The 23088-nt window shown below is 41.2% G+C and overlaps 1 protein-coding gene across 21 annotated transcripts in view; it reads right to left on the bottom strand.

Annotated features, from left to right (window-relative positions):
• Positions 1 to 12637: 12637 nt before the first annotated feature.
• Positions 12638 to 23088, bottom strand: part of PTPRK (protein tyrosine phosphatase receptor type K) — a 533907-nt gene continuing 523456 nt past the window's right edge. For all 21 annotated transcript variants that reach the window (XM_077353420.1, XM_077353429.1, XM_077353439.1 and 18 more), the window contains 4 exons: positions 22428 to 22553; positions 21619 to 21782; positions 16214 to 16349; positions 12638 to 14209 (listed from right to left, as the gene is read on the bottom strand). In XM_077353420.1, coding sequence (XP_077209535.1) covers positions 14156 to 14209; positions 16214 to 16349; positions 21619 to 21782; positions 22428 to 22553 — 480 coding nt within the window. In that variant the 3' untranslated portion in view covers positions 12638 to 14155. The remainder of the gene's footprint in view (positions 14210 to 16213; positions 16350 to 21618; positions 21783 to 22427; positions 22554 to 23088) is intronic.

Below are 23088 nucleotides of genomic sequence, written 5' to 3'. Positions count from 1 at the left end.
CGATCTGAATTCAATAGGATTGACAATGGAATAAACAAAGTAAGTGCAGACTCTGCCCTAGTGGGGTGATCCAAGCAGAAAGAGATCTTCTCTAGTCATAGTGGTAAAGGGATAGCCTACAGATCCCGATGAATCTTCAAGAGTCCAAGTGACAGAACCCTGGGATCTTAGGAATCAGCATATGTCTCAGCAAAGATGGGTTAACAATGGTTTCAGAGTATGTGAAGAAAATATATGAGCCCCTTTTTCTGCTTAGCAAAAATGTTTTGTAGAATATGGGCTGATGTGGCAGCTATGATGTAATGACCAAAATACAACCCACAGATCTCTAACAGAGCTGGATGCTGGAGTGATGAGTGTTTGTGAAATTTTTCCTATGTGTAGCAAACATCCTTGAGCATAACAGTATTTTTTTTCTTCCACCCTTTGTCTTGCTCCATTTCTTTCAGGCTGCGCTTTGTTCTAGGTGTAACACCCCATTAACACAGCTACTTTCCAGCTCCTGTTTTTAAGCCTCTTAACTATCCTTTAACAAATTCTTTCCTGCCTCCCAGTACTCCATTACTCATTGTCATCTCCTCCATACGCCTTGTTTGCCTAAATCATACAAAAGTAAGAGGCTCTCTTGTTTAATCTGGTGTTTACATGTAAACTTATGTGGTAAAATCTCAAGAGTTACAAAAATAGACTGTCACTTCAGATTACGAGTGAAAGATATTTTTAAGTGTTTTTCTATTAAAAACCAGAACAAATAAAACAAGAAACCTTAGCACACTGGCAGTACTACTTACACCCTTCAAAGCCAGTTAACATCAGCGGACTTAAAAGGTATAATGCTGCTCAGAATGGCATCATGGGAGAGGTTCTAATGCAATCCTCAGAGGAAGGTATTAAAAATATGACCACCCCACTTGCAGCTTGAAGCGATATAGTCCACTCCATTATGTCATGTTGCCACCGCATTCCTATGGTTTTCTGCTACAGGACTATACTGCATGCATTCTTGGCAGTGTACACTTAATAGGCAGTTGGGTCCTTCCCCCTGCATTCTATTTTGCTTTATTCCCAAGCTTTTATTTGTATTCTAAGTTACAAATTTCATCTTTGCAGATGCCAGAATAAAGCACACTGTAACACACCATCCATCAGGATGCAGTGATTGCTTTGTTGCCACATTGATTGCAAATTATGATGTTAGCTATTAGTGGTAAAGCATGCTTTATATATCCTCATTTAGCTCCAAAATTTGCATTCTTCTTTATGCTGATAGAAAAGCTGGTGCATGAACTGTATATAAGACTCATTTACATTAAAACATTTAAAGCAGCTTTTAACCTCTGTTAATGTTACTTTCAGATTGCATGTCCCTAGGCAGCAAGACAGCATTCAAGTGACATCAACCATCTTTTACCTGTCTGTGGCTGCTGCCAATGAACATTAAGAAAAATGTCTTTGCCACATCCTCATATATCCCACAAAGCACTTTGCATTCCTTTAGAGACAATAGAGGGTGTATGTGTTTTATTTGTGTGTTTTATTTCTGTTTAGCTTTCCACATTTCACGCAAAGAATTCTAGTCCAGAGACAGAGTAGCCAGCTCTAGCTTGGGAAGTAGACTCTGCCTTTCAAAGCAGCCATTTTCTCTAGGGGAATTGATATATGTTGCCTGGAGATCAGTTGTAATTCCAAGAGATTGCCAGCTACAATCTCGAGGTTGGCAACCCAACCTGGAGAGAGTATTGAGACTTCTCTACGGCAGATCTCTAAAATGAATGCTAAACCAGAAAAATAAATCTATTCCTTGTAGCTACCAACTCAGCTTGACAAGTGTCAAGACAGAAGCCATCAGAGAGGACAAATCCAGCTAAAATTGTCATCTTCACGCACTCTTGTTACTTGCAGGAGTCAGCTAACCCTGCTTGAGACTGAGGGTTAATTGCCAAGGTCATTTGGGGAGCCTGTTAATCAGTTCCTTTGTGAATCTAGTTTGGGAGGGGAGAACGCACTCACCTGGAAAGTCCCTTGGAGACAGACCAGAATTGGTTGGGAAGGTCCAGGAGGTTACGGCCTGCAATGTGTAGATTTAATTAATTAATTCATTGAATTTCTGTACCACCTTCACTTAAGGCTCAGGGTGGTTTACATAAAACGTAAATCTAGTGACAGTTAACATAACAGTGGTTCCAAAATTGAACATAAGAAATTATAATGAAATACTATAACAGTGTGACAACAACTTTCAAATTTTAACATGAACCCATGAGAGATCAGCATGGCTCAGATCATGGAGGGAGTATTTGGGGGGACCAACAGATGTTATTGAGTCAGTCAGCCTCAACCAAATGCCTGGTGGAGGAGCTCCCTTTTACATGCCCTTTGAAATTTTGTCAGTTAGGAGGGAGCTCATTCCACAGAGCAAACATACTGCTTTATATCCCCTTTCCTCCATCCACCACCTTTGTTGCCTTAAGACCCTCTGTCTAAACTCTGGAACATAATCTTCAGCTATAACAACCAGCACCACTGCCATTAGGATAAGTAAGTAGCATAGACAGTTTTTCTTTGTTATTTTATTTTATTTTTATACCGTCACTCATGGACATTTACAATATAAAAAGTTTATAATACAAAAGTAATAAAATAAAATATAAAGTAATAAAAAAGTAATAAAAATCACAATAAAGCTAAAGGTAAAGGTATCCCCTGTGCAAGCATTGGGTCATGTCTGACCCTTGGGGTGATGCCCTCTAGCGTTTTCATGGCAGACTCAATACGGGGTGATTTGCCAGTGCCTTCCCCAGTCATTACCGTTTACCCCCAGCAAGCTGGGTACTTATTTTACCGACCTCGGAAGGATGGAAGGCTGAGTCAACCTTGAGCCGGCTGCTGGGATTGAATTCCCAGCCTCATGGGCAGAGCTTCAGACTGCATGTCTGCTGCCTTACCCATCTGCACAAGAGGCTGTGCTTCAGACTGCATGTCTGCTGCCTTACCCATCTACACAAGAGGCTGTAAAAATCACAATAAAGGTAAAGGTACCCCCTGCGCAAACACTGGGTCATGTCTGACCTGTAGTGTTTTCATGGCAGACTCAATACAGGGTGGTTTGCCAGTGCCTTCCCCAGTCATTACCATTTTACCCCCCAGCAAGCTGGGTACTCATTTTACCGACCTCGGAAGGATGGAAGGCTGAGTCAACCTTGAGCCGGCCGCTGGGATTGAACTCCCAGCATCATGGGCAGAGCTTCAAACAGTGTGTCTGCTGCTTTACCACTCTGCGCCACAAGAGGCTCTTCAAATATGACCCCATAATTCCCCCCCCAAAAAGTATAGAGCTATAAATGGTGGCATAAACTACAAAAAGAGAATCCCTCAGTCCCAGCTCTACTATTCCAGCCTTGAGGATTTAGGCAATAGCCTAGAAGGTATAAGCCTCAGGGTTGATCTCAACACATAGCCAGGGGGGACCCACAGCTGGCAACTCCGGTCATCTGCTCAGCCTCAACCAAATGCCTGGTGGAAGAGCTCCATCTTGCAGGCCCTGCGGAACCTAGATATTATTATTATTATTATTTGAATTTATATCCCGTCACTCCCCGTAGGCTCGTGGCGGGTCACAGCAGTCCTATCCCCATTAAAATACCCATTAAAAGACTTTAAAACAGTTCTGTCAGTGCCCTCAAGACTTCCGGGAGCTCATTCCACCATGCTGGGGCCAGGGCTGAAAAGGCTGGCCCTGGCCCTTGTCAAGGCCAGGCAAACAAAGTGCATTACCACTCCACTGAACTATCTTGGTTTTAAGAACCTTTTTTGGAATCTCTTTATATAGTTGTTTTTTTTTTTGCTTCATTTTCATGTGAGTTACTGGGGAGTGACCTGAACCTACCCTAATTTAAAACATTGTGGTGTTATTGTTCTCTTTGGGGCCTGGTGATGTACACCACAGGTGAAAAGCCATCATGGTCAGAAGCCATACAGACATGACTTTATAGAGTTCCAGCTTGACCAGTCAAGCCTCAATATCATCTTGCTAATCCAACAGTAGCTGCATTCTCATGCATTTCACAGCAGGATATAAGCTTGGTAGTTTTCTTGTTAAATAATTTTTAAAATTTTTATATAGAAAAGAACAAGGAAAAATATCTTTGATTACAATATCACCCCTCCCTCTAACCCCCCAAAGTCCCCATTTGCTTGAAGTTTTGTATTGCTGAATACTCTAGATCAGTGGTCCCCAACCCCCAAACCGCGGCCCAGCACCGGGCCGCAAAGACCTCAGCACCGGGCCGCGACTCCCTCTCCCTGCCCCCCCGCCCCCCCGCAGCGAGATGCTCGCCAGGCCGCAAGCAAATCGGCCGCCGAAGCGGCCAATTAGCTTGCGGCCTGTGGGGAAGGGCAGGGAGAGGGAGCCGCGACCGGCAGTAAGCCGGCAGCACAAACGTGCATGTGTAGACTTGTTGCGTCCGGCGGGGCACAAATGTGCATGTGTGGCAGTTCTGCGCATGCGCGCATGCGCAGCACCGCCTCGCGTGCGTGTTTGTGCCCCCGCCAGATGCAAACACGCATGGGCGGCATGTCCGCCCATGTGCGTTTGCGCCGGGGCTGCCGCGCGTGCACGGGGCCCTGGGCCGCCCTCTCCCCCACCCCGTGGCAGCGGTCCGCAGCAACAGGAAGGTTGCGCACTGCTGCTCTAGATGTCTATTGCCTGTAAATATAAAAACAAAGCCACAACAAAAAAAAACACTTTAACGTAACATTTCCAGCACTTACAGTCAATTGGGTGTTATAAAAATGACCCTTAAACTTGTACTAAGGCAAATCCTTAAGCTAGAAAATCAGCTGGCTCCTGCACTTGTTTACAACAACATATTTTAAGTACTAAACATTAAGCATTTCTTATAAAACAATATGAACTTTAACCCAGTATTTATAAAAAGAAATGAAAAAAGAAAAAAACCCTTTATCATGATATTTGCCGCTAGTTTAGCCCAATATTTTAAAAAAGGGGGACGACGACCCACTTTATCATAACATTTGCAGCTCTTAAATTCTTCAAATCAAATTGTTTTAAAATCTTTGCAGTTATCTTAATTATTAATGCCATTTGTATAAAAGTATACAGAAACAGAATATATATATCTTAACCTCACCCCCTTGCCTCCCCCCAATCTTCTTAAGGAGGTCTCAGTTCGAGGCTTAGGAAATGAAGTTGTGCTCTTTTCCACAGAGTATCCGCCAATGAATCTTGAAACATTTGCACCTCCTGGTCTCCAATCTGGGTGTGTTAGGACCATTTTTTCCCCATTTTTTTCTCTTTTAGTCAAAATAGTCAAAATCAGACTTAAAAGCCAGCACCAGCCAGGCTTGTGCAATATTTCAAACAGCCAGTAGAGGTCCGCCCACAGAAGTTCTGATTGCTTAGAAAGTCACGCAGTGGAAGAGATATCGCAAGAGCCGTTATCAGTGGAAATCTCCGAAAATATAAACAGACCTTCATATATGTTTAAAATTGTTCCTATGTTTCACCTTTCCCCCAGAGTTTAAAAAAAGACAAGAAAAACAAGCAGGAAAGGATGTGAGAAGGATGAACTCACTGCTGCGGCTTGGTAGATGAGACATGGGGAGGTGTTCGAAAACAATTTAGTGTCATTAAAACGTTACTCACTGTTGATAGCAGATGTTTGAAGTTAGAGAACTCTGGAGTCTCTTCAAAGCAGTTCAGAAAATGAGAAAGAAAAGACGATCCTTATTGGAAAATCTGTGACGACAGACTGCTTCTTGACCTTGCTCACGTACAGCTTTGACAATCTTGAGAATCACTCTCCGCAGATCAGCGACGGGCCTTTTTAGAGCTCCAGAGCTTACCGAAGCTCTTATAAGAAGAATTTAGCAAGGTTTGCGTACCTTGCTTGCTTCTGCCGAATGTAGATACATTCGGCCCCCTGTACAGACCAAGAGCTCCCCCTTAGGAGAACTGCTCAAGAAGCCATCTTCCCCATCTCTCCAGATTGTAAGCTTGGTAGTTATCTGATATGACAACAATCAGGTCCCCCATGGCATAAAGAAGAACAGAAGGAAGATAAAAATTTCTGACAATCAGATTGTCGCAGATTATGTGGAAACACGTAATCTGCAACAAACTGATTCTGGCTAGCAGCTCCCATGCCAGGGAACACCCCTGCCCTCACAGCTGCCTCCTTTCTCCCAGCATGAAGCCAGGAGATCAGGGCCCTTGGCATTGGGTGGGGCCAGGTGCAGAAAAGAGGCATTAGAGGTGGTGGCTGGGCAGGGCCAGCAATGAGCACTGCTTGTTCCACTACCACCTCTTCCACCCATGTTCTGTGGCTGGCCCTGCTGCCAGGAGTGTGGGTAGAAGAGGAATGGATGGAAGCCTCCATAACCCATCTTCAGTGCCCATTCCTCCTCCACCCACACTCCTGGTGGCAGGGCTGGCCAGTGAAGTCAAGCAATGGAGGTGGGGGTGACAGTGGAACAAGTGGGGCTCAGTACTGGGCCTGGCCAACTGCCACCACTGCCAGTCTTCCTTGGTATTCGGCATGGCTGCGGGGGAGACACGGTAGCCCTGCTCCTTGGGCTGCGCGATGCCGCGCCAGCCCTTTTTGGGGTGGGTGGTCTCCCAGGAGGGCTGCCCAGGGGCCGGGGGGAGCACAGATACAATGGGCTTTCAATCTAGTAATAAATAAGAAGCAATATAATCATAGAATCACAGAATCATAGAGTTGGAAGGGGCCATACAGGCCATCTAGTCCAACCCCCTGCTCAACACAGGATTAGCCCAAAGCATCCTAAAGCACTCTTTCCCCTAAGCAGCGATATTAAACTATTCTCATTTTTATATAAATTTGTAAGTACCAGCAAATAATGTTTTACAGTTTATTTGTTTGAAGCAAACTGAAACAAAAGAAGTCCCAAAAGTATTCTGAAAGCATTTGATCCTGATTTTTGAGAAGGAAGGGAAAGGCAAATACTGTAACAAGTATCTTATATGTTTGGTAATGAATGCATCTCTCTGTATACCACCACAAAAAGAAGAAAATATCCTGACCCAGGTCAAGAACCTAACCCCTAAAAAAGGTCAAATTAGGGAAAGCCTCTGTGGGGTAAAATATATTATAAAATTAAATATTTATTAAAAACCCAAGGCTTGAAATATAGCATTAAAATCCAAATATACATTCATGCTAATGCCACCACTAACCAGATGCGTTTTGGCCTCCCTGCCTTTATCAGTGGTCAGGCATAAATGAATAAAGCAGCTTACATAAAATATAAGAATGGCTATGTTAAATATACAGTTGGCTCCTTTACATACAGTGATTTAATGTGTTAAATATGTAAGACACTAAGTAACTCTGAAAGAAGAAGAAAAACTGTGTTATAATAGCATAATATAATATAAATCAATTAGGGAAAACTGTTTCAAAAAGTTTATAAGCTAACTTACTAATTGATTCTATGGACCAGAAGGCCAGATAAAATCCTTTGAGGCCTCTTATGTTTCTAAAGCAGGCCCTGGTCCAGATGAGCACCTATAAAGTTTATAAGCACGTGATTGTTAAAAATTCCCCTGTGATATCTAAGGGCAGGAAATTCCATAAATTACTGATTTGGGGTTACAATTTACATATGATTTTAAAGGCTGGCTCCTATAGGACACTCATTGGACACTGGAAGTAAGATGGTATTCTTGGGCATTATATTGCTAAATATCTTAGGGGAATTTTTAATAATCACATGCTTATAAACTTAATTCTTCTTCACTGTTTTGATACCACTCTCAGCTATCATTTTTAACTGCCACTATCAACTGTAGAAATCAAGTTGAATCCCCTGTCACTCAAGATTCTCAGACTTAATTAAAGCATTAATCATTTACGGTCTGTCACAACACCCCTGCATGAATCCTTTTCTAAGCAATGACCATTCTGAGCTCTCAGTGTCCTTCCTGTGGTCCTGTTGACTGTCCCATAGATGACTTGCATAAAAGGACTCTAGTTTCTTCTTTTCCCAGTATAAACACGTTATTGCTACCAAATCACTTTAATCTGACACTCAGAGACAACTTACTTATCACTTCATGCATAAACCAGCATTGAAAAAGTACATTTTAATGTAGTTTAACACATGGGTTTTGCAAACGAGTCTACATAAAATCTTCAAGGAATAAATGGGTGTCATGGATCATGCCCTGACTGTTCAACAGGAGGGGGGGGAGGACTTTTTTCTTCATCAGGTTAATTTACTACAGTTTCCCCCATAATTGCAGTAGAAAATTTTATTTTTTATCACACAGTCTATGATAAGACTAGTGTATAAAAAACTCTCACATTTACTTTTGGATTACATGGCAGTCTTGGAAAAAGAAAGCAAAAAAGTTGCAAAAGGTGCTTGTGTTATTTGTCAGTTCAGTCAAGCATGGACCTCTATGTGAGTCAGTAACAAGCAATTCTCTCAGATGGTCCCTTTCTTGCTAGTTAGAATTTCCATTCACTAAGGAGAGCTGAAAGGCTGTGTTAGTCTTTATCCATCATTGAATCTACATCAAAGGTTTTGTTTTTTGGTAACTATTATTCTTTTTAGAAATACCTTCTGTAATATGAACTGGATAGATTTTTGAATACCACTTGAGCTTCCCAAGTTTTACTGAAAACCCTTTTGTTTGTTTGGGTTAAATGAGGACATGACATTAGCCAATACTATTATCTGAATGTTCTCCCTAATATAATAAATCTGGGAATGTGCTGGTGTTTCCTACCAAATGCTGAGGGGATGAATTGAACTCTTTGGCACTCCACTCTATGAACATTGGACAACCAATGCTTGTTCCTAAATTTGTGAGACGCAATATGGCCACTCCCCCCCCCCACCAGTTTTTTAGAGCATAAAGTTATTTTGTGGCTTGCAGTTCCAGTGCTCTTCTCTTGGTTCCTTTTCTACTCCACTATGCTGGACACCTTTTAGTCTTTGTGCAAAATGAGTTATTTAAACCAGCTGAATGTACAGGATATTCCAATCATATATTTAATATGCTATAATGATTCTCATGATGACCTTGCCTTTAATTAGCTTTCCCTTCATTAGGAACAAAAAGAAACTATTCCAAAGAGATTTGGGATACAGTCAGTAAACCGTTATCCTGTTCCTAAATACTTTAGACATATCCACTAACAGTCTTCCCATAATCACACAATATCTATACAAGGTTGGGGCATTTAACAAAAGTAGTGAACTTTTATATATTAGTAACCAATAATAATGTTAAGTCATTAGTTCTAGAGTCAATTTTTTTAAATTTAATTTAATTGGAGAATGGAAGAAAGGAGTCTATCCCACAATAGACTTGTCTTCCTTTGTACCTCGACTTTCTCAGAAGCAAAGATGCTGCAAATCAGTGAATATGCAAATAATCAAACATACTTTGACCGATGGCTGCAATCACCTTTAAGTAGAACATCTGATCTGTTTGCCTTTCTATTTGTGACCTTGAACAGAAGTCAAATACCTTGAAATCTGTGCAGTACTTATGGTGGGTAGTGGAGCAATTTTGTTTCCCTGCTGGGCAGAGGCTTGTGGATGTATGCAGTAGGCAAGATTGACTCTATCCAAGGTTGCGTATAGTTGTGTCAAGCCATTAAATTAAAGAGAGAATGGAACCATGCCTCTCTGTCCGGTGGCGGGAGCGCAAGGAAGGATTTCCCTGAGCTCTGTGGCAAATGGTAGCTGGAAGCAGAATTGTCTAGGGTCACCAAGACAATTGCGTGCTGGCACCCTAGTAGGTTGGGGGGGGGGCTTAAGGGACTGTGTGGATGCAGAGCCTGTTTGGGGGCTCACATTTCGAGGTGGCAGGCAAACCCAGCAGGGGCAAAAACACCCGTGGGTTTGCATCTTGGTGCCACCTCCCACATGCAGCAGGCCAGATTATACAGGAAAGAGCAGGCATGCGAGCCAGCATACCCATTGGAGGAGGCCTGCTAAAGTGGGGCTGCCTTGAGGTCTGATGACCACAAGAAGGCATATCTGCTTCCAAACTAAACCACTCTCAGATAATAAAATTGGTTGTGGCCATTTCCATGCCAAAAATGTTGAAGTGTCAGCGTCCTTATTAAGGGGCAACTATAACCCTCTGCAAGGCAACAGAAATTGAAAAGTAGAATAGAAAAGGCTGGTTAGAGAATGACTGATCTGCCACAAGCATATTTTCAGCACAGAAATAGACCGAAAGTTGTAATAGTGCAACTCTCCCATATTTCACTCTGTACATACCCTGGCTGATCTCATTCTAAGTCAGGCTCTTTAATTTAGAAGACAGTGTGTTCTAAAAGCATCTTTGTACCTTAGTCTCCCTATTCCAGGCAGCCAGACTCCACTTGGCAATGGAGACTGCCTGTAGGAGCCTAGGTATACAATAGATCCTTTTCATTAGGTGGAATCAGCCTAAGACAGCTTCCCGCTCCATGCCAAGGGGTTATATTATTTCGGTTTCCTACTCTTTCTCTAGAGATCAAAGAAGCTTCCTGGAAGATAATTTCTAGCATTGCAAATCGCCAACATTTCTCTTTCCTGCTATGTGTCATTGTCTTTTACCTAGGATAGATTCAAATGAGGAGCCGTGTTGGTCTGAAGTAGTACAATAAAATCAGAGTCCAGGACCACCTTTAAGACCAACAAAGATTTATTCAGGGTGTGCGCTTTCGAGTGCACTCTTCCTCAGACTATGAACTCCATCCATCCACCTGTCTGCCTTCCGCCCTCTCCTTCAAGGAAGCAAATGTTCACGTGGCCTTGGCTTCCTTGAAGGAGCAGGCAGAAGGCAGACAGGTGGGTGGATGGAGTTCATAGTCTGAGGAAGAGTGCTTACATTTGAAAGCTCACGCACTGAATAAATCTTTGTTGGTCTTAAAGGTGCTACTGGACTCTGATTTTATTGTTTTACCAAGAGTGTGACTTGACCATCCCATTGCCTCCAGTCAGAGATCCATTAGCATTTCCAAAGCACTGGGCTAGGCAAAACTTGACCCCCCTGTCTTTTCTGAGTTATAAGGGAGAAAAAATATCGTTGTTGTTGTTATTAAATTTATTTAAAATATTAAATAAAAACATCTTAAAAATTAATTTATACTCCAACTTTCTTTCCAGTGGGGACTCATTTGTTTATATTATTTTCCTTTCCTCTATTTTACCCTCACAACTATCCTATAAGGTAGGTTAGGCTGAGAGAGTGTGTCTGGCCTGAAGTCACCCTGCACGCTTCCACAGCATGAGCACAATTAAAAACTGGAGCTTCCAAACCCTAGTCCAACACTCTTAGCCACTACATTACACTGTCTCTCAAGGCAAAGGTTTGGTACAGTCCAAACCTCCAATTAAAATGCATTTCTCCGCACACTGAAGTTATTTTTTCCCTTATATTTTTGACAGTAACTACCAGATGGTAAGTTTCTGAGATCATTAAGCATGATTGATTGGAATACAGATAAAATGTATTTGATGTTCTTGTTCTCTAAGGGGTTTTTTAACAATGGCAAAAGAAATTTGACAAAAGTAAATATTAACTTTCCAGAAGGAACATTGAGCATATTATGCATATTATATCACAAGGATGAATTTCTATTTTTGAAACCAGATCAATTCAAAATGCAGTAAAAGTTATACCTGAGTAAAGTGCATATTGTTGAGATGTTTTGCTTTTGTTTGCTAATAGTATTCACAATATTGTTGGCTTGTCCAATTCTGTTTGGCTTATAAATGTGGAACAGCAGGGTTTAAATTACTGGGTTTCATATTTGTCCAATATTTTGGATAATGATGGAACTAATGAATATTGCTCTTACTTGGGCAAACATAGAACTATAAAGAACATTGATTCCATCCACCCCCCCCCCCCCAGCTTCCAAGATAAGTATGTTTGAAAGAAATGACTCACTGTCCAGAGATGGGCAGGCAGCAGCAAATGCAACTGTGGTGACACAAGTATTTAAATCTTTCTTACCATCAAAATGATAGAGTGTCACAATCACAGATGGATGGAATTAATGCAAATAAAAGAAGTTCAACTCTACTGAATAATTCTTATATATAGCATTGTACCCAGAGAGCCAGTTTGGTGTAGTGGTTAGGAGTGCGGACTTCTAATCTGGCGAGCCGGGTTCGATTCTGCGCTCCCCCACATGCATCCAGCTGGGTGACCTTGGGCTCGCCACGGCACTGATAAAATTGTTCTGACCGGGCAGTGATATCAGGGCTCTCTCAGCCTCACCCACCGCACAGGGTGTCTGTTGTGGGGAGAGGAATGGGAAGGCGACTGTAAGCCGCTTTGAGCCTCCTTTGGGTAGGGAAAAGCGGCATATAAGAACCAACTCTTCTTCTTCTTCTACCCGGATGATGTTTTTGGATATATTTGATAAAATTAATTAATGTTCCTTTCCTGAACCATAACTTCACCTAAATCCACAATCAAGCTTTGGCAAATTTAGTGTCTGGCATTCTTAAGAATACTGGACCCTCAAGTGGACCTACACTCACTAACTGGAAGGAAACCGATGAAAGCTTCTCCCTCAGTCACACACTCGCCATGTAGCCATGAACGATTCAAACAGAAAACAACAGGACATCTACCTTTTATATAAAAAAAATCTTTACTTCACTCTTACTTTACATGAGTATTTATAAGCACCTTGTCATTTACTCTTGATCATAATAATCAACAGGATAAAGGAATGAATGATTTTCATTAGCAAAATAGGTCCAGGCATATGAATACAAAGAGTGTAAAAACATGGATATTTTGTACACCTACAGCTTAACTCTGGCATTTATCCATTCACTTGTTGCTTTATTAGAGGACAAGGCTCCTGTCACTTCAACCCTAAACTACTATTTTGTGAGTGGGAAGGAAGTTCATATGCAGCTGGAAATTTCAGGAAGTTTTTGCAGCAGCTGAACAGTCTTCAAATAGCAAAGGGACTTGTCTGTTGAAATGTGATCAACTGGAGTAAAATCTTTCAAAATGTCTCCAAACATGGGCATGGGAGAAGATTGTATGCCAACAATGCTAAGACTGCAGCTTCAGACTGTCCATTTTTCTAACCAATTATCTCTTGGTTTTTTTGTCCTGTGCTTCAAAGCATTCATCATTGAACTATTTGTTCCCTTAAAAGTTATAATGAAATTACTTCCCACGTTGTGCAAGTCAAAAGCAAGGCCATAAGCAAGGCAATTTCCATTTGATCTATATTAAAAACTATACATTTTGAGAAAGATGTTTCGATTTTGGTCCTGTAAAGACCTTCGGTAACCAAACTGTTGACATGAATTTCATTCACAAACATGTACACATACACAAAAAGATCACTATACCAATGTTTCTTGGTCTACCCATAAAAAGGCTCTTTCTACTTACACAAAAAACATACCAAAAATAATCTACAAAAATTGTTTACACTTGATTTGGGCCAACAACAAAAAAGAAAAGCAAAAAAGAAAACGCTTTCCAAGAGGGAAAAATGTTTTTTGTTCAGCCATCATAGAAGGAATGTCAGTAAATAAATACAGTGTGCTTTCTTTTTCATATAGACATATTTACACTTGAGTCTTTGGCTTATGTTTAGATTTCTTTATAAAGAATTTTGTGATCAGGCCATCATTGCACATTAAAAACAAAATAAGCCAGTTATCTATAATACATTTTTCTCTCTCTACATATATATAATATATATATATATATATTTCTTGCAATACATGGAACTTACAGAGATTATCAATCTGCACAGTTTTATCAAATTAAAAAGAAGGAAAAATAAAATGTGTAGAAATAGATACATGCAACAGATGGCAACTCTAGTGTAATTGAATATACAAACACGGAAAAGTCCTACCTAGAGCAACAGTTGTGATTTGCCTCAGCTCCTCTTTATTTATGTGGCACTGAATCTTCATACTGCGTACAGGCATGGAAACAAATAGTCCTTTTTTCATTATTAAGGTACACCATTTATTAAGAAAAATACTTCTGCATTGAAAAATTAAGTCTTCCCTTCACTAAAATCTTTCTTCACAGGTGCAACAGCTGATGCCAAAATACAGTTCATTGAGTTTCATATTATTTGGTTCACATAATTGCATCTCTTCTTTCACCCTATGACGATTCAAGGTATTCCAAAGCGACATCATAGCAGAATCGATATTGCTCCTAAGAGGGGAAAAATTAGAAAGTCATTACAGTTTATATTTTCCCTTTAAAAAATGGGTCACTGTTAAAATTGCATTATAATTTATTTCTCTGCTGTCCTATTTTAGCTATGTGCAATTTTTGGTAATTCTTAGGATTTTACTGCCGGCTATGGCTTGAGATCTAATCATACAGTAAGACAGCTAGCCATGGAGATAATAAGTATATTGGCTTCCCTATGATTTGTTGTTCTGTCCCACCAGTTACAAAACACAGCTTTCATTATTAGTGGAGAATTTATCTTCTGGAAAAAGAACATATATTTTACACAGTCAAACAGTATTTAGCACTTAGCACTGACATCTTAATACTACAGCAACTTGCTAATCTGAATGAATCGTGCAGCCAGTTTTGGCAACTGTGAAAAAAAACTTATTGTCAAAGAGATAGAAATTTGAATTTCAATGAGCTAGTAAGCAGAGATGTATAGCGTTGCAGCTTGATTGTGCAAAGACATGATTCTAAAAAACAGGTTTTCCACTAAGGCCTGTAGCTTGAGAGGCAAACATAATCAGATCCTTTCTAAGATGAGTGATAAGATGCTGTCTCTCTTTAATCCTCTTCGTTCTGAAATAAAGGATAAAATCCCTTCTCCCTGATAATCATAGCCTAGAAACTATGAACTGCTAGCAGGAAGTGGTGGAAATATTCTGAAAGGTTTTACTGTTCCATTCAGTCTGGTTATCTGATCGTCTTGGTGAATGTAGGGCAGGTGACAATGCTATGCTGGTTTTCTTGGCTTGCTTCCTTACTCAGCTGAACAGCTGCTGTGCATGAGATCAAATCAGGACACCCACACAATACATGACACTGGAAACTCCCAACTCCATTCATTTAGCAACTGCAGACTAAAACTGCAGTGGGATAACTATATACCCCACCCCCACTACATCAACACTTAATATTGGAAATCCCTAGCCTCTCAAGATTTTTAGGTAAAAGGATTATTGCTAATAACAACATGTATGTTCAGAGCTTCCAAAGAGCCTATAGGGAACACAGAGCCAGTTTGGTGCAGTGGTTAAGAGTGCAGAATTCTAATCTGGCAAGCCAGGTTCGATTCTGCACTCCCCCACATGTAGCCATATGGGTGACCTTGGGCTTGCCACGGCACTGTTAAAGCTGTTCTGACCGAGCAGTGATATTAGGGCTCTCTCAGCCTCATCCACCTCACAGGGTGTCTGTTGTGGGGAGAAGACAGGGAAGGCGAATGTAAGCCGCTTTGAGACTCCTTCGGGTAGAGAAAAGCGGCATATAAGTACCAACTCTTCTTCCTCTTCTTCTCTTCTCCTTCTTCTTCTTCATAGAGCTGGGCATGAGTTTCAGCAGCCATAATAATAACTATTAAAGCATTACAACCCTCCTGAATTCTCTTTTGGTTCAGAATCCATTGGCACATCCCTATTTGCCAATAAACTGACTGTTCAGATTATACCTAAGGGTGTATGTTTGCATACCTCTAACAAAATCTTCATAGCTGACATGTGTAAGAAAAGACTACCTGAAAGACTCAGACTGTACAACCACCATAGTTCCTGGAAAAGGCAGAATCACTTGGAAGGAAGTAACTGTACCCCTTGCTTCTGTGCCTTCCTAGAGTGGCCTTTCAGTTCCTTTCCTTAATGCTTTCCAGCTATTTCCTTTTCCACAATGACCATAACTATGTTATCATAGCCAGGAGTAACAGTCTGCTTCAATGAGTATTTTGAAACTTGCAGAGGCTAACCAAAGCCATGCATGTTTTATATAAAAAAGAAAGATCTTGCATTTTTTCAGGAATTTCCTGGGTGTGAAAACGTACAGGGTTACTGAGATTTGCAGTTCAATAATTATTTTATTGAAATGTTTTTATGTTGATGTTGATTTATTATGGAAGAATGCTTCCACATCAGTTAATTTTTTCATAGATTTTAAAAATTTCATTAGTTGCCAACTTATAACACTACTTTGAATCCATGAACTTACAGGTGTTTCTACCATGTTTGGCTTACTGTTCCGTAATGTTTTTACTGCATGGAAAACATCAACAACATTCTGTCTTTTAAGCATTTCCACTACAATGCCTATGGCACAGAACATTCCACTTCGTCCACCACCGTTCCTAAACATAAACAGAACAATAAATTGTAAAAACTGATTTTTTCCATGTACAACATGTAATAGAGCAGGGATGGCCAAACTGTAGCTCTCCAGATGTCCTTGGACTACAATTCCCATGAACCCCTGCCAGCATCATGGAGATCTGGAGAGCTACAGTTTTGTCACCCCCGTTATAAAGCATAAAACATATGACAGACCTCAGAAAAAAGTTCAACTAATAAAACGTGAAACACATACAGATAAAACATGAAACCTATGGGCTTACATCCCCTCTAGAATTTTCATGCACACACGAACGGGGCAATGTTTGCTGAATGCCCTATGGTCATCTGAAATACCCACAAAATACTGCTCTTCAGAGAGTAAGAAACACCAGGAATAGCTTGGGGGAGAATCAGGAGTCTCCCAGTAAAGGAGAGAACTGGCAAAAGGCACCTGCAGAAATTCTAGTTAAGATTCAAGATATTAACGGTATTTGTAATTTAAACATATATTAATGAACTCCAAGGTTGCAGATGAATGGCCCATTATGCACGGAGGGGGGGGGGTAGCGCACATTCAGGGTGGAATGGCGGCGACTAAAATCACCAATAACGCAGGGAGCCGGCTGCAACCACCCACAGATTCAGTGCATGCCCCTGAAAAAGCCGCGTTAGCGAAACACGGAAGAAAGCGCAGCTTCCGGGTGACCAGGGCGCAACCAGAAGCGGCGGTGGGTTCACTGCGTGCATAATCGATTACTCTGGGTTTTGCCGCCGTTGCGTCCCGTCCCGTGCATAAGCAGTTTGCTTCGCTACTTCCCCCTCCGCATTTTCCATGTGACCCGAAATCGCCGTTATGGCCGACGTGCATAATGGGCCGATATGGTACAAAAAGTCCTGTTCCAATGTGGTGGGCTATAAATTAAATAAATAAATAAATAAAAATATCATTTGGAATTGTTGGTTAAAAGGTTTATGAATGATTTGGTAAAAGTAATTTTTTTTGCTTCAGAAAAAAAGCATGAGGGTAGAATCATGAGCGAATGTAAGCCGCTTTGAGACTCCTTCGGGTAGAGAAAAGCGGCATATAAGTACCAACTCTTCTTCTTCTTCTCTTCTCCTTCTTCTTCTTCATAGAGCTGGGCATGAGTTTCAGCAGCCATAATAATAACTATTAAAGCATTACAACCCTCCTGAATTCTTTTTTGGTTCAGAATCCATTGGCACATCCCTATTTGCCAATAAACTGACTGTTCAGATTATACCTAAGGGTGTATGTTTGCATACCTCTAACAAAATCTTCATAGCTGACTTGTGTAAGAAAAGACTACCTGAAAGACTCAGACTGTACAACCACCATAGTTCCTGGAAAAGGCAGAATCACTTGGAGGGAAGTAACTGTACCCCTTGCTTCTGTGCCTTCCTAGAGTGGCCTTTCAGTTCCTTTCCTTAATGCTTTCCAGCTATTTCCTTTTCCACAATGACCATAACTACGTTTATCATAGCCAGGAGCAATAGACTGCTTCAATGAGTATTTTGAACCCACTTTATCTTCACATTTCCAGCATTTTTATTACAATTCTTTGCAAATTCAGCAATTACTTTTGGTGTTACATACCACCTATAAAATATTTTATACCAGTTTTCTTTAAGTATTTGACTGTTGGGGAGCTTAGGAATTCTAGACCATACATATTCCCATTGTTCTATTGCATGAATCTGCTCCATCTCAGTCTCATATTTCAATAACAATTCATATATTTGCCATTATAAGTGTGGTTTTTCTTGAATCAAAAGGTTTTCAAACTCTGGTATTGAAGCCCCCAAATTTACAGGTTGCTGAAACTTAGCTTTAAACCTGGATAAAAGTTGATTATACTCTAACCGTTGAATCTGTACTCCTTTTTCTAACACTTGTCTTTCTTTGAAGACACCCATATATTAAATAATAAGTCTTTATATCGGAGACGTCAGTCTTTTTTGTTGGACTTTGCTGAAGTATGCCTCAATTGGGGACTTTAGAATTGACGGGGACTTTAGAATTGACGGTGCTGGAGATAGTCTTCTTCCATACTTTGTCCACACTTTCAATAGTCCAGTAATCCATGAGTTTTGTATTGTCTCTTGTTTCTGTTTCCCTGATGGCCACAATCTTTCATGAAGACTATTGCTTGTTATCACTTTTTCAAAAATCATTTCTCTTGATTGCGGTTCCCATATCCAATCTACTATGTATGTAAGTGCTGCTGCCTGGTAGTACAACTTTAGATTTGGCACTCCTCTTTTTTTTTCATCTTGCAATATTTTGAAAGCAATTCTTGGCCTTTTTCCATTCCAAATAAACTTGTTAATTGCAGATTGCCATTTCTTAAATATTCTCTCCTCAATTTCTACTGGTAACATTTGAAACAGAAAATTAAATTTTGGCAATATGTTCATCTTGACTGTGGCTATTCTTGCAGGCCAGGATAATTTCAAATTGTCCCACTTCTTGATATCAGATAGAATGGTATTCCAAAGTTTTTCATAATTACCAGTGAAATGTTCTTGAAAATCTTTATCTATATAGATGCCAAGATATTTTGCCCATTTAGGATTGACTTCGCAACCAGTATTATCTTTAATGGTTTGTATCTCCAGGTCTGTAACTCCTTGTAATATAATTTTAGTTTTTGCTCCATTTATTTTATATCCTGAATAAAGTCTCTCAATATGTCTAAGAGCAATGGAATCGTTATTGTCAGATTCACCAAAGTACATCATCCGCATAGCATTTCAGTTTAAATTCTTCACCTTCGATCCTGATTCCAGTAATTCCTTTTGTGTTTCGAATCTTGGTTGCCAATAAATAGTAATGGAGATAGTGGGCATCCTTGCCTGGTACCTTTATTTATTTTGATAGGCTGCTTTGTGAGCATTCTGTTCACCAAAATTCTTGCTTCTTGGTCTGAATATATACGTCTGATCAGGTCAAAGAAAATGTCTCCACAGTCTAGCGTTTTTAGAGTTTCAAATAAAAAGCCCCACCAAACATTGTCAAAAGCTTTCTCTGCATCTAGAATGTCCGAATGGGTTTTAATGGGACTTTAAATGGACTGTTGTAACCTGCCACGAATCTATTAAGAAAGTGGCAGGCAGTATGTTGAATAAATAAATAATAATGCAGCTGATGTCACTTCCTGTGGCTCCTCAAAGCCTGAAAAATTATTTCAGGGGTTCCTAAATGTCAAAAGGTTGGAAAAGGCTGCCTTAAAAGCATGGAATCAGAACAAACCCAACCAGGGCGGGGGGAGAGGGAGGTGGATTTTGCAAGCTCTATGTGAGAAAATGGGAAACACATCATGTTTTTTGTTTTTCAATACATAGCATGTCTTACAGGAGGTTTTTATATTGTACCCTGCCACAAGTCTCCAGAGAGTGATGGGCTAAAAATCTAAGGAAGGAATGAGTGAGTGAGTGAGTGAGTGAGTGAGTAAAGGAAGTAAGGAAGGGAGGGAGGGAGGGAGGGAGGAAGGAAGGAAGGGAAATGGAAAAAAAAACTTACAAGACTCATTTGAGATTGACAAAATCAGCCTTTAAGGCCATAGAAACACCCCATAGACAGAAACAAAGTAGGGGGAAAAAAGAAAAGCAAAAAAGTCCTTAGGAGACTGCAAATGTTTTATTGCTTATGTGCAAATGTTTTATATGTCGTTAGCCATCCCAAGCTGACTGGTCACGAGTGGCAGCTTATATGATAGATAAACAAACAAACAAATAATAAATGCTGGCTCCCAATCATCCTGGTAATTCCTGAATATTTCTGAGATTTTTTCAGGATGATTCTTTTGGTTATACAAAAAATCCTAGATATATTTGGGATGCTGAACAAAACAAAAAAAAATACCAATAAGGTGGTATTGGGTATAGTTTCAGCTTGTGTGTATCCAAATGGCCCATTATGCATGGGGGGAATAGCGCGCATTCGGGGTGGCATGGCGGCGACTAAAATCACCGATAATGCACGGTGCCGGCTGCAACTGGCTGCAGATTTGATGCACGCCGCCGAAAAAGCCGTGTTAGCGAAACGCGGAAGAAACCGCAGCTTCCCTGGCGACCAGGGCCCAATCAGAAGTGGCACCGAAGTCACTGCGTGCATAACTGGGAGTTCCGGGTTGAGCGCCAGAGCCACAATCGAAGCGGCTGCTGGAACGCCGCGGCAGGCAGGAGGGCACCAAAGGGAATGGGGACAGAAAGGCGGCCGGGGAGCCCAAAGGGGAGGGGGATGAGGGGAGCACCGCAGGCAGCAGGCCAGGGCGCAGAGCACCGGCGGGGAACAGAGGGCAGCATGTCCCTATCTAGGGACGGCACAGAGGCCACCGCACCGATCACCCACCAATCCCTGAACCCTCCCCCAACCACAAATGACAGCACAGGCGAGGGGGTGTATGCAAACAGACAAACTTTATAAAACAGTAAAACAGTATAAAACAGTGCAAAACAGTAATACAAACAAGTATGAAAACAGCAAGACAAACTCAAAACGCGAGGGGTAAACAGTATTAAAGGGGACGAACTAGGGGGCTGAAGAAACGGGGCAGCAAACAAGGGGAGGGGCGAACTGGGAGCAAACTAAGGGGCCACCAGAAACCCCCCCAAAGTCCAGCTTCAGGACGGCGGCCTCTGTGGCGGCAGCTCACGTTGGCACTGAGGAGGGTCCAGCAGCAGTGGAGTCGCTTGCTCCCTCCCCCTCCGCTTGCTCAGTGCTTGCTCCCTCCCCCCCATGCCCGTCGGACCCGGCAGGGCTGCGTCCGTGCAGGCTGCAGCTGCCCTTCCTGGCGTCCGCCTCCAACGCGGTGCCCGCTTGCCGACACAGCGGCACGCTCGCCTCACTTCCCCTTGGCTCCGCATCGATGCCTCGACACCCACCACTCTGGATTTTGCCGCCGTTACACCCCATCACATGCATAACCGGTTTGTTTCGCGTCTTCCCCCTCCGCGTTTTCCATGTGACCCGAAATCACTGTTTCGGCGGCCGTCCATAATGGGCCAATGTGTGGATAAGTGTGATCATACTTGCTGAAGCCAAGCATGGGGCCAACAACTATGTAACGTAAGAGTTGATAAGCATGTTATATGATGATACAACATAACTCCCAGACTCCTAACAAACAACACTGCCTCCTCAAAAGCTGGAAGCACTCAGCATTCTAGGTCTTCAGCCATTCCTAGAACTCTGATCTCAATGAAATCTAACTTGTAATACAAAGAAGATTAAGTATAAGATAGAAAATGCTAAATCACACTTACAGGCAGTGAATAATGGTTCTACCTTCTCCTTCTTCACATTCTTCTTGCCACTTTTCAACCTGAAGAATTAACTTCAAGAATGACCGTTTGGAACTTGGCACATCCCTGTGAGATGCCCATCCCAGATACTGGAACTGCTGTACCATCAAATAACCTTCTTGAGGCTGATGAATATAAACAAACACATATTAGTATAATGGATCTAAAACAAAGAATGGTAACACAAACTAAGCAGGCAAACAAACAAAACCTTGTCATAAACTTACAAGGAAAGATACTGAATTAGAATGAAGCTCCTGTGAATGGAGCCAGTGATCTTTATTCCTCAGAAAGCTTTTGTAGAGTGTCAGGAAACTAACTTATACAGAAAGCTAAAAACAGGGAAATAACAGGGGGCTTCTAGGAAAAGGGAAGATCTGCTTTTGTGATCTTCCATTTACAGAAGTCTAGATCCAATCTATTAGCAGTGTCAATGGGAGACAAAACAACAATACTTCATTTTCTCCAAGATATTAGTATTAACCTTGCCAATTTTGGGGGCAGTTCTTAACTCCCCCTCTGAAAAAGAACACCCTGTGAAAGCAAGCTGAATTAGAAAAATGATGGTTTGGCAAATAGACTGAAAGAATGCAAATAAAGAAAAAAACAAAATATAGCCATGTACATTATGCGCAATGTGCCATATTATTCTGGGTCATCCCTGACACTTAGGAAAAGTACATACAGTGAGGGCAGCTGTGTAGTGATGGAGGAGAGAATGCCAATTGAGGGCAAATGACATGGCTTCTCTCCAGAAATGTACTCCTTACCCTAGTTAAATTGCATATCCTAAAAATTCTGTTTATTACATCGCAATCCATTGAACAAGACATGCACTCCACTTGAATGGGACCATATCTCAACATTCCTTCTTCTGGCCAATATTGGGGACAGCCCTGGAAAAAATGAAATTAGTGTATTTAATCTGTAGCAGCAAATTACTTTATCGTACTTATTGTTGTTAATAATGACTTAATGCAATAGGTATAATGAACTACATGTTTGGATCCAGGCAATCATCAAAATAATAATAGCTTGATTGTTATGAAACTACAAAAGACTGCAAGATAGGATTACTGCCAACCTAGCTATTTTGACCTTCCCTCTTATTATTAGCTAGTGAGATGTACTTCAAACTGGGCTCCAAGTATCAAAGTGATCACAGAGGACCTCAAAACAGCTCCCAGTGTGGTGGCAGTGGGTGCCATGATGACCTCTGTTGTATTTCATGGTGCCCAAGTTTTAAGGATAAAGTCCAAGTCATCTTGAATAGAGCTTTTAAAAAAAGAAGGGCACTTCAGATTGCTTCCTACCTGGTGGCTAACCAAGTGCTGAACTCACTCCAAGTAAGCCCTTCACAGGCCCTTAACTGGCCACAGGCACAGACTTGCCTAAGTTTCTTAACTCAGAAATCACAAACAGTATCCATGG

This window comes from Paroedura picta, chromosome 1 (assembly GCF_049243985.1).
Source record: "Paroedura picta isolate Pp20150507F chromosome 1, Ppicta_v3.0, whole genome shotgun sequence".
Taxonomy (NCBI): domain Eukaryota; kingdom Metazoa; phylum Chordata; class Lepidosauria; order Squamata; family Gekkonidae; genus Paroedura; species Paroedura picta.
Note: the sequence above shows the minus strand (reverse complement) of the source record. Positions and strands in the feature narration are given on the sequence as shown.